General features: G+C 39.3%; 1 protein-coding gene across 2 annotated transcripts in view; it reads right to left on the bottom strand.

The window, feature by feature from the left end:
* Window positions 1-17550, bottom strand: part of HCN1 (hyperpolarization activated cyclic nucleotide gated potassium channel 1) — a 240335-nt gene that overhangs the window by 5137 nt on the left and 217648 nt on the right. For both annotated transcript variants that reach the window (XM_072136373.1, XM_072136382.1), the window contains exon 7: window positions 17246-17410. In XM_072136373.1, the coding sequence (XP_071992474.1) occupies window positions 17246-17410 (165 nt within the window). The remainder of the gene's footprint in view (window positions 1-17245; window positions 17411-17550) is intronic.

Raw genomic sequence — 17550 nt, 5'->3', positions numbered from 1 at the left:
TGCAAGCACAATAGGATCGGGCCACGGATCCTCCAATGATATATTCCAAGAAGTTAGGCAGCACTCCAGTTGTAATGTGCAAAAAAAGTGATAGATAGATTGCTTTCAAATACATCATTTCCTTCTGGCTACATAGAAATATAATTGTCTAAGATTTGCAACTGAAATCTGAAAAATAGGCTGAGCAGAACTTCACAGAATCACTTTCCATCAAATACTACAATTTATACAGATTTTAAAAACAGGAGATGTTGACCCACTTCTGCTTCATGTAAAGAAAATGGGTGGATCCACTGTGTAACTTATACATGCAAGCCTCTTGGTTGCATAAACTTCTTTTCACCCTAAACTTTATCATTTTTCCATGGATAGAAGTCCCTGAATAATATGTTAAAGGAGTTGTCAGAGATCTTAAAAAAAATCTCAAATTGGCCGGTGGGGAGGGGGGTAGGGAGGTTTCTGTACAAAATAAATGAAACACCACTTACCTTTTCCGGTACTCCCAGTGTCCCGCACCACCTCCCTTCTGTGCCGTGCTCCTGTTTGTTTACAGGGGCACAGCACATTGGCTCCGACAACTTCTGGCCGCCTGGTACACCCACCCTGTGCCAGCACCTGACAGGGAACGTTTGAGTGTGCCAGGCAGCTGGAAGTTGTCTCTGTTTAATCCATTCTCCCTTTAAACCCTTCATGCATAATGAATATATATTATACATTATATACGCTATATGTATATACATAATATATCTATATATACATCTATATATCAATATATCATTACTAAAATAAAAGGTGTATGGAGAGAGTTCATAGACTGAGCTCATTACATACAGGGCAGGTGTTTGCTGTATTATATAGCTGTTATACCTCCATTAATTGCTGCAATTGGTGCAAAATAAAGTTATAAATATATTAGCTATTTGTATCCCACATTTCTTGTCTCTGAAAACAAACATATATGGAATCATGTATCTTAAGTTTTTTTTTATTTCCCTTTTAAATTTGCTACTTTTTTGCCTCGTTTACATATCTGTGCCAAAATTGGCAACTTTTCCACTTGCCTAGCAAAGTTCACATCTCCAGCCTATTTCAATGCTGAACCAGATACATCTTTAGAATCCAGATTGGATGTATAAAAAAGTTTTCCACAAATAAACTCTAGTTCTGTGCATAGGTAAGAGTTTAGAAGGGGTTCCAGAAGAAGACTTCCAGAAGAAGCCAAAAACCCGGACAAAACAAAAAAGACACAGATAAATGTCTTGACTAAAGATAAAATCTTGATAATGGAAAAAAAAAATCACATTACTGCTTTTTTTGCCATTGCAACCAAAAAAATATTGCATACAAAGTGATCAAAAGATTGTATTGTTCTCAAAACGATATAAATAAAAACATCAGTTCGTCGCTTAAAAAACACCATATTCACAAACTGAATTATGAAAACTTATGGGTGACAGAATGTTGCGAGGCAAAGACATTTTGTTACCATACTGACCCTACAGAGAAAGCCTGCAAATAGTTACTCAACTTGAGATTTTTTCTATCAATTTCACCATCACTGGATTTTTTTTCCAACTTTCCAGCTCATTAAACAGAACATTATAAACCTTTCATATGGTTGAGTAAAGCCTCATGCACATGACCATTTTTGGCGAGTGTAACTGGCCGCACAAGCCTTGGCTGGCTCATGGCTGTCATTGACTTTCATTATACGTAGTCATGATGTAAAATAGAGCTGGTTCAGCTTCTGCTCATATAGATAAACGAAGTAAGATAGCAGATGGACAGCACTCCGTATAGGGACGGTGCTCCGGGTAGGGCATGTGCCTAGATAAGTATTAAAGAAGATCCCGGCACTCGTCAGCTCAATGCAAAACAGATTTTATTGTAAGTACAACTGGATACAGTGGTTTATAAAAGAATAGATGGAACTTTGGGTACAGACCTCTATAGAAAAACAACAGATAGAAATAGTGTTTTACACTATCGCAGCAACCATCCTTATGCCACCAAGAAATCTGTGCCCAAATCTCAGTTCCAAAGGGTCTGTAGGATTGTATCAGATAGGAATACGAGAGAAGAGAGATTAGATGAGATGGAGTCCAGGTTCCGTGACAGAGGTTACCCTATACATCTACTGAAGGAGGTGAGGGACTCAGCAGTTGCAGGTACCACTAGACCTAGGGTACAAGCACAGAAGAGGATCACGTTCAGTCACCAATTTCACCCCCTAAACAGAAATATTGACACCGTAATCAGGAAACATTGGCACATTCTTCGTACATCATATCCCGACGTAGAGGAGTTTCAGAATTCACCTTTAATTTGTAATAAAAAAGCTCCAAACTTACATAACAGATTGATACGAGCTGACACAGGTAGCATACAAAGATTACCTAAACAAATATTCCTAGCGACACAGAAGAAAGGCACTTTTCCATGCTTGAACTGCTCCGAGTGTACCAACGTACTCCGTGGAGATACATTGTATCATCCTCACACTGGACAACCTTTCAAGTTACAGGGATATTATACGTGTAATTCACAAAATGTGATCTATTCTATCAAATGCCCCTGTGGGTATTTGTACATAGGGGAAACGATACAACCTGTTAAAACCCGTATCAACAAACATAAATCGACAATCAGATGCAACAATAGGCTATTACCCATCCCGTACCACTTCCATGAGAGGAAGCACTCCATATCTCAGCTTAAATTTCAAGTGGTCGAGCAGATCGAAGTTCCCCGAAGAGGGGGAAATATTAAAAATCTTCTTCGTCGCCGTGAGGCGTACTGGATACACACTCTGGGGACTTTGGAACCGCGAGGGTTAAATCGCGATTACGATCTAAGTTTTTTCTCATAATCACCATCTGTAACTTAACTTATATCCTTCTACCTGTTGTTAATCTTGTCCATATGCATAGCTTATTTTGTTTTTATCTCTCTTTCAGAAGCGCAACCAGAATGAGGAAAATACCTGAAGCCACGACGTCACACCACGGAGGATTCCGGTAGGATGTGACGTCGGTGGGCAGGGCTTAGTGTATCATTTTGTATTTAAGTTTGTTTTGTCCGGTGATTAAATGTGGTTGATAAAGGCTCGTGTGTGGAGCCGAAAACGCGTTCCCATTGATTGGTCACCCTGCCCAGCATGTTGTAAGTTGTACTTACAATAAAATCTGTTTTGCATTGAGCTGACGAGTGCCGGGATCTTCTTTAATACTTCTGCTCATATAGAGGCACGGCTTATTGGCTCCTTGTGGAGATGGGAGGAATGAAGAACGCTCACCCTTCCCATCTCCAATGGATCACAAACTTCCCCTGGTTTGCAGTCATGTGAAGCACACGCTCATGGGCACATAGCATAAATGAGTGATGCACCCAACTTGCATCGCACTCACAGCGGGTACTGGCTGGAACGTGTCCAGCCCAAATGCTGAGCAACTGGAACTGAACTCAGCTTATCAGTTCAGTTCCGATGGTCAGCCTCAGGGAATGTGCGAGGTAAAAAATAGAAACTGCTGAGAGCATGAAGAAAGCAGTAGCCTGAGTGCTGAGTAGTGGCAGAGAAGGGAATGATTTGGTAACCTCTGCTTTCACATAAAAGTTGATATTTCTTATGGTATTAAATTATTTGACTAATGTCAACAGGATTGGTCATAAAAGTATATAATGAGGGATCTCTTCGAATGATGCTGTGGTCACGCAGCTCCTGTCCTTCTCTAAATTGTAGAAATTGAATGAGCAGTTGTGTGTTAGCCAGACCGTTGTGATCATACTTTATACTGTTACCGCATTTAGTCACTACAGTGAGGTAAAGAAGTGATATCCCTAGTAAGTTTTGATGCATAGTCCACGACAATGTAATACAAATAGAGATGAGAGGGCCCAATGGTCAGTTTCGCTGCTTGAATGCTTAACGTGGACACATTGCCGGATTGGTGGCCAAACAGCCCCCATGGCCGACCACAGCCATTGCTAGTAGAAAGGGACTTTAATTTTCCAGATTGGCCACCAATCCAGCAAAATATCTGGATCAGGCGGCCGAGCACCACCATATGGTTGGCTCATCTCTAAATAGGATCACTGCAATTCTCAAAAACATGTTAGATGTCTATACAATGTCTCTCCCAAGATTCCATAGAGTTGTAGGAGAAGAGAAAATGCTTATCCTTTATGGAAGTTTATGTCTTTGTTGCATGGATGTTTATATCTGTTAGATAAGTGGGATTTTGTCTGAGTGATCTTTCATTGTCAGAATGGAAAAAACCTGGAACAGTCCTATTTTTTTGTCAGAAGCTCGAGTTAGGGTTAGCATAGTGGTAAAAGCAGCATTGGAAATAAGTTAAATACATTTTATATTATTTCTGGGCTATGGGGGCACATGAAAATATTACTTATTTTCAATAACCCCATTAACAATAATAATAATAATAATGATTCACGATCCTGGCACCGTGACTGTGGTAATCTTCTTATATTTGTTATCCATGGCCTCCTTCTTTCTAATATCAGCTTTTAAAAATAATCTGATGAGCCAGAAGGGCTTTGGGTGGTGTTACTAGAGCCCCCTCCCTATCTTTCCCCTCCCTCTCTTTGTTGTAATCCCATGCCAGCATGGAGTTTTAACACACAGGGGGGGGGCACATGAAGGGGCTCTGGAAACGCCCCCCCCCCCCAAAGCCCTTCACACTCTTTAGAATAATTCTAAAAGTTGAGTTTAGAAGGACAGAGGCCATGTATAATAAATATAAGAAGATTACTACAGTCCCGGTGCCTGGATTTATGAGTAAGTGTCCCTGGTTTATCATGATGGGTTTTGATGATAGATTTTCTTTGAGTGACCAAAAATTCTTATTAACTTCCACCGTCACCAAAGGAAAAAAAAAAGTAACAGGTCCTGTACATCAATTATGCTAAAAAAAAGATAAACCATAAAAATTCTACATAATTGATATTAATCACTATTATTCTATCACATTGGGATAAATTGCAAAATCAGTAAAGTTTTTTGTTTTATTCCCTCCCACAAAGTACTGATGAATGTTCATTAATGATATGTGTGTATCCAGAATAGTGCAATAAATACAAGTCCTCATACAGTTAGGCTTCGTGTAGAACATGTGCGGTGTGTGGATACAAGCCATATGTCGGCCTGGCCCCATGGACTGCACACCTTGTAGAGGACGGTAGTCTGAACATTATTTCAAAATATGATGCAAGTGCTTCTTGTCTGCCGCCCCGGACCAAAGTGACAGAAATGTATTAACTGTTACAGTCCAGCCAGCAGACGAGAAGTCCTTGTATCATGTTTTGAAACAATGCAAGTGTGCAGTCCCTAGGCCAGGCCGAAATATGGGCCCATATTCACATACTGTACATGATCGTGTGCAGGACACATTACATTGGTGTAAAAATCAAGAAATCACCGCTACATAAACGGGAAACACCTAAACTAGTTAACGTTATAACTGGCCAATCATAAAGCTGTTAAGCTGAAAATATTTTACTAACCAATGAAGGGATTTTATGAAAGTAAACAAAAATGTGACATGGGATCCATTGATGGTGGCTGACTCAATGGCAAGTGCCCAACATTTCCACAATGAGAAGGGGCAAATTTTGTATTTCGGGGACCTTTACTCAAATTCTGACTGGATGTACTCTCCTTATGTAAGGATCTGCAGTGAATGGCACAGCCTTCTTTTAACAAATGAGTTGATGATCAAACCAAAATTATGGAATGGGAAGGGGATAAACATCCCACAATGCACTAATGTTCCATGTAGTTAGTGAGGTGGTGGGTTTGACAGTGTCATTTTAGCCTTTGGTATAAATATATTTAAAGTTGGTGTCACTTTTGCTTCCATGGTAAGCTAGATTTTTCAAAATGAAGATTTCCATGTATTTCAAAAACCAGAGTCCTAAAGATTCTAGATCCAGTCATTTACATACAGTCTTCAACCGGTTTGGCTTATAAATCTTGTAGATATTTTACGTTGTGCTTAGTGAAGAGATCTCACACATTCCAAGTTCCGCTACAAATCTGGAATATAAAGTAACATTTCAAAGTCTTACTAAGGGGCATAACTACAGTGGTAGCAGCCATAGCAACTGCTATGGGGCCCACAGTATTAGGGGGCCCCTTCATCTGACCTGACTCACTAAAGAGTGGAGGATGTACACCTATTTACATTATGCTACAGCATAATATGTATATAACATATATGTGATGTGTATGTGCTGTATGTGTATAAGGTGTATGGTCTGTATATATACTGTATGTGTGTATATATGTTGTATGTATGTATATGGCACTATATTTTTGTGTACAGGCTCTATATGTGTGCACATGAGTAGATAATTGTGTGATTGTAACTCACATATGTGAGTATACAAATATGTATATTTTTTAAGTTGGAAGGGGGGCCCCATTCTGAAACCTGCTATGGGGCCCAGCCTTTTCTGGTTATGCCTCTGGTCTTACTGTCTATAACAACACACACAAAGTTATGGCTACCCAGATCTCCAGGGCTACTACCTAAAACCATTTTCAGCTTTGTATGGTTATAACTGCTCACAGATTTCCTTTAACTATAAATAATTAAAACTAAGCAATGGTGGGAAAATTGTCCTAATTTAAAGGGGCAGTGCAGAATTATTAAAAAAATTTTTGCCTTAATCCAAAAAGTGTGCAGCACCTGACTATGGACTGTGTTTGCAGCTAAATTCTCATTATGATCACCTCTATAAATTTATGAAAGTCCTATATGTCTGCTACCCGAAATCTTTACACCGTAGTCCAGATTTTGGATTGTTCCTTCTAAAAACTGAAGAAGACAGGAAAATGTGGAGGACATGCACAAGTTAGAAGGAAGTGCTCATGGACACTTAGTCCTTCATTAATGTTATTGAGGAAATGATGGAATGCATAGAATTATAATGATGACCACCTAGAGCATGAGACATCTCCAACCTTCCGAACTTCTGAAATGTCCAGTTCATAGGGGTGTAGTCAAATTTCGATTAAAATTCGACATGTTAAGAACATATCACAAGTTTTGAATGGTAGGGGTCTGGTTACTGAGAACCCTATTGATCGCAGAAAGGCTGGGGCAGAAGTGCTCAGTTATTTGCCCCCTCCTTTGTCAGTACTGATTTCCTCTCTACAAAGAGGAGTATTATGGGCTTTCTCTTCTGCTATAAAGGAAAGGAACATAACAGATGGTAACTAGTTATGAGCGGACCCGAACCAAACTGATCCCAAACTTCTTTGAAGTCGGTGGGCCTGGGCTTGATCCGGCTAAACTACCATGGTTAAAGCACACGATCAAAGACGTGAATTCCTTAGCGTTTAGATGTCACTGGCGACTTAAACAGATGTTCCTGTTTGGTGTCCCGGTTCGGTACATGAACCAGGAACGGAACAGGATTTTAAAATTCAGATTAGCCTGAACTTTTACGAACCCAAATTTTCAAGGGTCCACTCATCACTAATGGTAACCTTCCATACATTGAAGTCTGTTGGGTTTGGAAGTGAATAGAAGACCCAGTTCGCCTTTTGTTTTTTGTTTCCCTTTAGCTCTCGTAAAACAGGGTTTGTAATGGAAAGCAATGATGCAGGTGTGAACTGGGCCTACACAGGTGTAATTTTGTGTGAAACCAGTCTTATTATGATAATGTAGAAGAACTGGTATGGGGTACATTGATAAAACTCATGCATGCCATAATATAGTGTCTGGTTGCCATATTTTGCATGTTTTCCATTGCGTCCAACATTTTCTATGCCACAAAACAGTCGACCTACCTATGCTTGATCAGTCGTACATTGTAAAGGGGCTTTTCTAATGGAGCAAAAAGTCACATATCAGACATTTTAATTATTTTTGAAACATTTTATGCATCACTGAGCATGCTCCATCGTACAGCATTTGCTCCATGTACAGTAAACATATATCCATGCACTTGTCAGGGACTTGTCAAAAAAAACTTTGTTTAGTTTAAGTTTTGCCGACAACATGACATGTTGCCCTAAATTATTGTGTGGTCCTAACTAAAGGAATATCAATCCCAGGTTTACGCATTCCCATAGAATTCCCCGATTCACTAAAATACAAAATCCATGTGAATCCATTTTTTTTTTGGTTTGTAGCCTATGTTATGCTACCATAACTCAGGTGGACTTAACATTCCAGATCACAGGTTCCTACGCAATCACTTCACACTTGGGGCAACCACATTGCAGCGTGGGAAATATGCATGCAAAGGATAAAAATACAGTAGCATTCCTAAGGTTTCCTTAGCGTAGCATAAAATAGGCTTCGTGAAGACCTTGGAGTGGTTAGTATTCCTGTCCGATTTAGTCGTAAGTTGGTAGGATATAAAAAAAATATCAAACAGAAGCACATCAAAGGTTGCAACGTGAAGGAGAACGGGTGGAGAGTGCAAAGAAAAGGTGACATACCACAGGACAAAATGGGAAGAAGCAGAAGTGGTAGTTTGGTGGTGAAAATGCTCACAAGTTTTCACCAACTTTCAGCAGAACCATATCTAGCCACACACAAGATCATGCTGTTGCATTGTATTCAGGTCACAGAAAACCTCCGACTACCTACTAGGCATTCAAGCTTGCAGAGAAATCTCACTTATTTTCTAAGGAGAACAGTACAACTAAGAAGAAGCAGAGTACTAACAGGAGAGTAGAGACAGCGTTTATGTAAGAAAGCGTTAACAGAAGAAACTAATGCTTTTCGGCTATTGCTTGAGGAAGACAAAAACAAACCTGAATTTCTTTTCCAGGTCCTCTCTGAAGCCTGAAGTATGAATGGCAATAAAAATAAAACATTGTAAATATAATAATTTTTTTTTTCAGGAGTATAGAATTCAAATTTTTTATTTTTTTTTTGCTTTGTTACCATTAGTATTTTCAAATTTTCAGGGATGAACGTGGATAACGTTTGGGAGAACATAAGGATAAAGGTGACATGATGGAAAACGGTATTTCTATTTTAAGTTTAGAAAAGTTGCAAAAATTTTTTTTTTGTTTGTACCCCGATGGTGTTGTTGAATTTATATGTGCCTATGGTACACATAAAAAATGTCTGGTTCCAGGTATCACAACTCTCAATGTGAGGCGTCATGTGCCGTTACTACATCTGTGGGTGAGCGCGGCTCACGCTGTTGATGTCCTTCGGAAATGATAGCCGGCGCCATAAAGACCATCATTCGACATGTTCCTGGTGCGGTGATGCCTCATGGTGCTCACACCACACAGTGAGCGTGCCCAATGGGAGTCAAAGAGGGCCATTAATTAGCCGTAGTTTGTGCTTCTAGCTCATAGCTCATCCAATCCTTTGCCTTCCTTGGTCGAACCGGATGGACATGTGTCTTTTATCAACCATATAAACTATGAATCTATGAAACATAGTCGTGTGCATGAGGACTAAGGCTAAGTGTAAATGTTCCTGTGTCAGTAGGTTTTCCATTCATTATGTTCACAAACACATTCAACGGAAAAGGAAATGTATGACCACTGTACAAATGTTTATGAAAGAATGAAAAAAACGGGATACAGCAATTACACGTTTTTCGATCACGCCTCCTTTTCTTAGACAGTTAGGACAGTGCAAAATGGCCGTGCTTAGTTTGTCAGGCCATGTGTTCAACACTACTTTGCATCTTTTTCTCCACCTGGTACACAAAAATATTTTGCGCAAATGCTGCCCTCTCAAAGAAAAAGGAGTGACATAAATTAGGCGCACCAAGGCAAGGGTCAACATGGACAGTGTGAAAAATGCTGTTCTTGATACATGCTCCCTACTGTGTCTTTGTCATCTACTGTGAGTCACTGCTACCCTGTGGGACTATAGTCTCTTACTATATTCATTCTATCAATACAGGGAGGAAACATCCACACGCCCCATATATGGTTCATAATTCACAGACTGAACAAGAAATTTTTGTTCACCATAAAATGGATAAAAAATGTCAGTTTTTCACCTACTTTAATTACCATATTTTCCAGACTATAAGGCGCACATAAAAGCCTAGGATTTCCTTAGAAATCCAAAGTGCGCCTTATAGTCCGGTGCGCCCTATGTCCCCGCTACCGGAGACCGGAGACAGCAGATCTCCAGCGGGAACTGCAGACCACGTGGCACGAACAACTTCTGCCGCGTCGGTCTGCAGTTCCCGCTGGAGATCTGCTGTCTCTGGTAGCGGGGATATATGTAAGTAGGGTCCACTGCCCTCCTCCACCTGAACGGACCCCCTTTCCCGGAGACTGCTCACCTCTTGCCGCTCTCACCTCCGCTCCGTTTTCTGCCACGCCCCCGGACCTCCGCCACGCCCCCGGCCACCCTGCGCCTTATAGTCCGGTGTGCCTTATATATGGAATTTTTCCATAAATAAGGCGTTTTCTACTAATGCGCCTTATAGTCCGGTGTGCCTAATGGCCCGGAAAATACGGTAACAAAGATCAGAAAAGTATATACAGCTTATGTACTACAGAGAGCACAGCGGGGTGAGCTGCTAAAAAATAATTATGAATCTCTTTGACTGTTTTTTTTTTATGAAGGTATCCTTAATTTTACAGAATTTTTTTTTAAGATTGCCTTGTATGAATAAAGAAATCTAATGCAAAAATATGAACATAATATTAACATTCAATATTCCCATACTATACCTAAACAACCTAAACTATTCCACTACAGATAGCTCTTATAAAAGACATTTGTAAATTCTTATATTTTACCGATACTATTTTTTCCATTCCGTAGGAAAGATACCTCAGTAAGTTAACCTGTGTCAGTGCCCTTGTCAGCAGAGCTAATTTATGACTCTCCAGGAGCCCGAAACCTATTTTCTTGGTGCTTCATAAATAAACCACATTGTTGTCTTCTTTCTCCTTTGTGTAATTTGTCACTGATAAAATCTGGATAAATAGATTACTTCAGCAGTTTTCAGAAAATCCTCATCCTCATTTCACAATTTATGGTAAAGGCTTTTACATAGATTTATATAATAAAATAATTGATATTGTTGAGGAAAATCTACCATCAAAACCCATCCTGATAAACCAGGGACACTTAATCATAGATCCAGGCACCGTGACGGTGGTAATCTTCTTATATTTGTTATCCATGGCATTATTAATTCAAAAATCAACTTTTAAAATTATGCTAATGAACCTGAAACGCCTCAGCTCATGCACAGTATAACAGCATGTGTAGCTGCAGCATGGAGGGGCTCTGGTAATTTACCCCAGTGCCCTTCTGGCTAATAATCATAGTTTTAAATGTTGAGAAGCCATGGATAAGAAATATGAGAAGATTATCACAGTTATGATGCAGTATCTATGGTGCCGGATTTTGAAGGTAGATTTCCTTCAATTGAAGGGAAATAAAATCTGTTCCAAGGTAGTTTTTATATACGGATCATACAAAAAAATTATTTTTTTTGTCATATAAGAAAAAAAAAAAAGAAACAGTAGCTTGGATTTTTTTAAACCAAAGAAACAAGTATTTAAAACAAGTAAACTTACATGGGATTCAATTTTGGAGTTGACCCCAAAAACGACAGAAATGTGTGAAACTATATTGATGATAGCCACTGTCATGTAGAGTTTTCAAGGTTATTGGAATTCAAGATTTTCAAACTCTTGAGTTTTTATGCCCCCCTAGGTACTAATGAATAGATGAACAGGTTTCCTTTTTTAGTGCCGGTCTGGGTTCAGGTGGGTCCTGGACATACTGACAAATTGGGGGCCGTGCAGCCAATCTGGCAAATTAGCATTCCCAGACCAGAATTTTAAAGAAACCTACCATTTGCTTTTATGCATTATGAACCAAACATACCTTGGGACTGCTGTAGCTGCACTGATGTTAAATCCCTGAACCGAGTGGTTTTTCTGAAAAAACTATTATAAAATTATGATAATGAGGCTCTCCTAACCCTAATTATGGACTGCTCCAGCCATAAGCCGAGAATACTCATCACTGTGTTGTCCCTAACAGGCAGAAGTAATCAATCGCTGCACCATCCCCCAGCTGCTGTGTATGAATCATCCAGCTCTGGTTCATTATCGTAGTTTTGGGACTATAGGGCGCACAAAAAAAATCATTTGATTTTCTCGGAAATCAAAGGTGTGCCTTATAGTCCAGTGCGCCTTATATATGAACCGTACTTACAGACAACAGCTGCCTTGTATTGTTCACAGGTCTGCCACCTGCTGGTCATTCATCCTTATAATCAGGTGCACCTTATAATCCGGTTTGCCTTATAGTCCGGTAGTCCTATCTGGATAGTTTAGGAAGCTCCATGTGTAATGTGTTTATGTAGGCACCCATCTTTCCCAAGGTCCTGAATTTTATGATTGTTTTTTGAAGAGAACCCCTTGGTTCAGGGATTAAACAAGATATGTTTCTGCATGAGAGTAGCTACAGCTTTTTCAAGGTATGTTTGGTTCACAATGCATAAAAGCAAATGGTAGATTTTCTTTAAAGTTCAGGTTTGCTCTTCTCTACAGTCCACCCCTAATATCAGACTGTATTGCCTGAAAGATACTCAGACTATAGTCCGCCATTCTGTATGGATGTATGTACACATTTATTGCCCATTGAATATCTTGCCTAAATCTTATATAAATAAAAATAATATTTAAAAGAAATAATTTTGCCCTATTTCTGCAACTTACTGCAAAACTTGAATATGAAAGTCAACAAAAAGCCCCTTAAATATGTTTTCTAAATCTATGAACCATATATATTAATCATAAATATGGCAATGTATAGATGAGCCTGTAAATACTGGGGCCTATGACTAGTTACAAAAATCGGATTGTCTCGGGAAAACAAGAAATGTCAAACAAACATCTTAAAAACAAGCGAAATACACAACATATCTAAAAGTAGGAAGTAAGAAACATCATAGACATTGCCGGGGAGAAAACAGAATTAATAATCCTTATGACAATCATCTAGTGCATAAAAACAAATAGAAAAGTAAACCCAAGAAACAAGAATGAATGGGAGCAGGTGCAGTGCAGACACCAAAGTCAAGTCAAGATCATGAAGCCATAGACACAGACTACAGAGACCAGGAGATACTTTGACCAGGACAGAACCTGAAGTAAAAAGATAAATACATAAATCTACTGAAAAGTTAATGGGGATAAGAAGCGCAGGGGAGTAGGCGTCTTCTCATACACTTAGTGGTTATTGGTCGGCTGATGTGGTGACCATGCTAATTTAGTAATTGGTAATGTTTGAAGAAAAAAATGGGCTAATGATAGAACGCTGCCAGAGACAAAACTAAAAAGTTGAGATCTTTTATTGACGTTTCAACACTGGAATGGCGCCTTAGGCCACAAAAATAACAGCAGCAGGATACTGAGACACAATAGTGTGCCTGCATTATACAATCAGTCTCAGTATCCTGGTGCTGTTATTTTTTCTGGCCCGATGATGATGCCATTTCAGGGTTGAAACAAGTGGCCTCACCAATATAATGTCTTAAAGGGATTGTCCACTTTTCAATAAATCTGTTCCATTAGACATGCCTCTGCTTGTATATGTACCTGTACCTTTGCCGCAAGTGGGTGTGGCCTAACTTTTTCACAGACCCAGAAAAAAATGGTCAGAGAACAAAATTAAGCCGCAGTCCATGTGGCTTTTGGCACACATCTCATTGATGTCGGCATTTTTATGGCATATGACTGATTAGTTCCGTCTACCAATTATTTACTTACAGCCGTGCACAACTTTAAAACATCAGGCTGTGCTTTCCGGAGACTGATCTCCGATGCCGACAGTCGTGCTTGCACCAGAATTAGTAAATCCCCCCCCATAATCTACTGCTGCAAGTCCCTTCTTTTATTCAAACCTCAGACATGTAAACAAAGATCCACAGAGAGTTTGCAGACAGCACTAAAGGAAGTGCAGGACAGCTGAATCACTTGATGAACATTCAGGGATTATTATTAAGGCAGTAAAGGTACATGGGCAACCTATATAAAAGAGTCATTAACCACATTAACACTACACTGTACTGATTCCATTACTTTTACTCTGGTATCCCTCTATTATAAGCCCATTTTCCTCCAAATATAATTGATTATCTAGCAATTCAGCTATAGAGGTAAATAGAGGTAAATCTATGAAGGCCAATGGGTCACATGGAAGTCAAAGGAATGGACAACTACTTTGTACTGCAAAATAAAATAGGGGGAAGTATCTGGAGAAGCTGCTGAAGCTCACATCAAAGTGCAAAATTATCTCCATTGACTTGATATACTCACAGAACTGTAGAGTTTGAGGAAGTTTATGAATGCCATTACTATAAAGTAACATTACATATATATGCAAGGCCTTTGCATAAAGGGTTTTTCCTAGAATATTCACTCCTGGTTCCAGTGTTGTGGATCCCATCAGTTTGCTGACATTTCCAACTATTGTGTCACGTCACTGGGGCCTTCTGAGGCCGCTGATTGGCCACTTCGGCCCACCTCGGATTGTCAGTAAACTGATTTGAGACATAGTGCCTGAACCAGAGCAGGGAACTGCACCTTTTTTTTTATTTTGGGTCACATGGCATAACATTCCCTTTCAATACTAATCCATAGCATCAGCCTTCACTGTGTGGTTTCAATTTGCAAAAACCTTCTATGAATTCATATACCACTTGCCCTTCAAAGAGTACCACGGCTGAACTCAGGGTCGGCTCCAGGTTTCGGTAGGCCCCTGGGCGACAGAGCCACAGTGGGCCCCTTTTCAGTGATCTCACATGGCAGCATTCAAAATTCAGAAACTAAAACAGTCTCCTCCTACCTAAAATATTTCCTAGTTTATCATACCAACAAACCCCCTTGTGTTTATTTTATTTAAAGCCCCCCTCACACCCATGGATTCCTTATTTACAGCCTTATGTGGACTCCCCCACTAACTCTGGGCCCGGCACTATCCTGAGGGCTTCTGCCCAGTAACCCTGTCATCCTCCACTTAAGTAACACAAGATTTACTAGTAATACAAGATATACTAATCTACACAATGTAAACAATATATAATACAGTAACTAGACACATATAAAACAGAAAAACAATGTACAATTGAATTTCAATTGTATGAAACTTTCATGGGTTATATGAATGTTATGTTAATGAAGGCGGTGGATTCATCACGGTGGAGGTACAAATATTGTTGGGAATGATAATTACTCTGATTCTTTACAGTACGAGAATACATCAAAAGTGTAAAGAAAAATAAATTTAAAAAAATCAAATAAAGAATCACATTTAATCCTAAAACAATGTTAAAAGTTCCTGTCTTTGAAGGTGTCAATAGTGATAGATAATGTACAATAGAAATATAAAAGTCGACTATAAATCAATGTTGAATTTAATGTTTAATTTAGTTTTAATGATTAAAAAAACCTCATGGACAACTCTAGCCTAAATATCATCTCTGTACTTTGTAAAACTTTTGCTTTGATCCATTACTGTACAACTTTTGAGAGACGGAATAAGTCTCCGGGACTGTGTCAATAATGATGTGAATGATGGAAAGAAATATTACCAACTGCCGGACAACTGTGCGGGGACCAATTCTGTCAATCCAAAATTACGGAAGGAATTCAGTATGCAGGCAAAAAAAAAGCTTCTATTTTAAAAAATCCACATTTATTGTATATTTCTTAAAAAAAACAACAACTTTAATCTGACGCGTTTCAGGCTCATCCTAATTGTTATAGTCATAGCCTGGATGCTGGATACCTTTCGTAATTCTGGATTGAATTTAGAGGGTTTGTCTCATCTGAGGCAGTCCTTTTTAGAATACAGACCTGCAGCCATCAGCTGATCACCCCAGTTCCTGTATGACACTGCCACAGCAAGCCTGATGGTTCCTTACAAATCTCACGGCTGAAACGCAATACTTAAAAAGAACACTGACTCCACCAAAATTCTGTATGGTAAAGGGGGATCCTAAGTGGTAGACCACTCTGTGATCTCCATATGCCCCAATAGGCAACAATGGACTAAGATTCCTTGGGTTTACTAGCGAAATTTATTCTGAGGCAAACTTCTTCATCAAAATAGATCCTGAAATGTCCAAGTTTATTTAAATATGCTTATTATATTATACATGAGGATGGGGATATTTGTAAATAATCCTTAAGAAATATACCCCAGTGGTATATTAAGTGATTCTTGTTGCCCTTTAAAGGACATCTACCACCAAGATGAAAGACTGTAAGGCTCATTTACTAAGGGTCACGCTGGTCACTTTTGTCGGACTGTTCGCCTTTTCGGGGATTACATGGCTTGGACATGTATTTTACAAGTGTCTACGCTGGGATTTTGCCGTACATGATCGTGGGTGTGCCATTGGATGATCCGACTAATTCGGACTGAGCGCGGGATTTAACATTCAAATTGTGTCGCATCCAATGCACTTACATGCACCAGGAAGAAGATGGTGAACTCCGGCGGACTTGAGCAGGGAAGCGACACATGCAGGATATCGGGCGCACAATCTTAGTGATCGCAGCAAAGTGCATTATCGTCGGACAGTTCGGTGAACTCTGAGGAAGGGGTAAGTAAATGTGCCCCTGTATGCAAATGAGCCTGAGGGGCCCAAGGCTCCATCAACAACAATGGAGTCTGAAGCCCCTCAGGCTCATTTGCATACAGTCCTTTATCATGGTGGTAGATGCCCTTTAAGTCTAATAGGACATTATAAGTGGATTGTCAAACCTATTTTTTCGGTAGTTGAGTTGATAGAAAGAAGTTAAAAATTTTGATGTGAGGAAAAAATGCACTCGAAAGAATGAGAAAGATTATAGCACAGACTTAGACGTAGCAGAGCTTACAAAGGTTAAATACAAACATAAAAAATAAATGACGTGTACAAAAAGGAATATAAAAAAATTGTGGGTAAAATTCTTGAGTAATTCCACCTGATGTCCACAGACTCGTAGACTCGTAAGGGTTCTGAGAACATACGGGATGATTGCCTTGCATTGATATAGTACAATAAGAGAAAGACTGTGTAGTAGATGAAATTTGGACTTTTTTCAATCAATCCTTGTCAATATAAGCACCATGTAGCATGCACATGCATAAATGAACCGCCAATGATGATGAATGATGTACTGGGCTTAAAAATTGCATTTTTTTCAATAGATTCAACACATCGCATATATCACTGTCTGGAAGTGGATGGAAATACAGGTAAAAAATAATACCTATCCTGTCTAGTCTGTCAATGGCAACTGTTTCGAAGGCTCTCCTCATCATGGGGTATTCCTCTAGCACTTCATTAAAATTCTCCACTGAGAGGGAATACAGTCGGCAGTAGGTCTCGGCTCTTACGCTGGCTGTTCGACGACCCTTTGTTAAAAGGCAAATCTCTGCAAAAGAAATTGAGATAAAAATTTGTCCATGGTCCAATGTTTATACAGGCAGATACATACAAGATAGGTTCCATAGGTTTGTACTTAAGTTGAATTTGTATGTAAGTCAAAACTTTATATTTTATAATTGTAACTCC

Source organism: Engystomops pustulosus, chromosome 1 (assembly GCF_040894005.1).
Source record: "Engystomops pustulosus chromosome 1, aEngPut4.maternal, whole genome shotgun sequence".
NCBI classification, from domain to species: domain Eukaryota; kingdom Metazoa; phylum Chordata; class Amphibia; order Anura; family Leptodactylidae; genus Engystomops; species Engystomops pustulosus.
The sequence above is the reverse complement of the archived record's forward strand: the minus strand, read 5'-3'. Positions and strand labels throughout refer to the sequence as shown.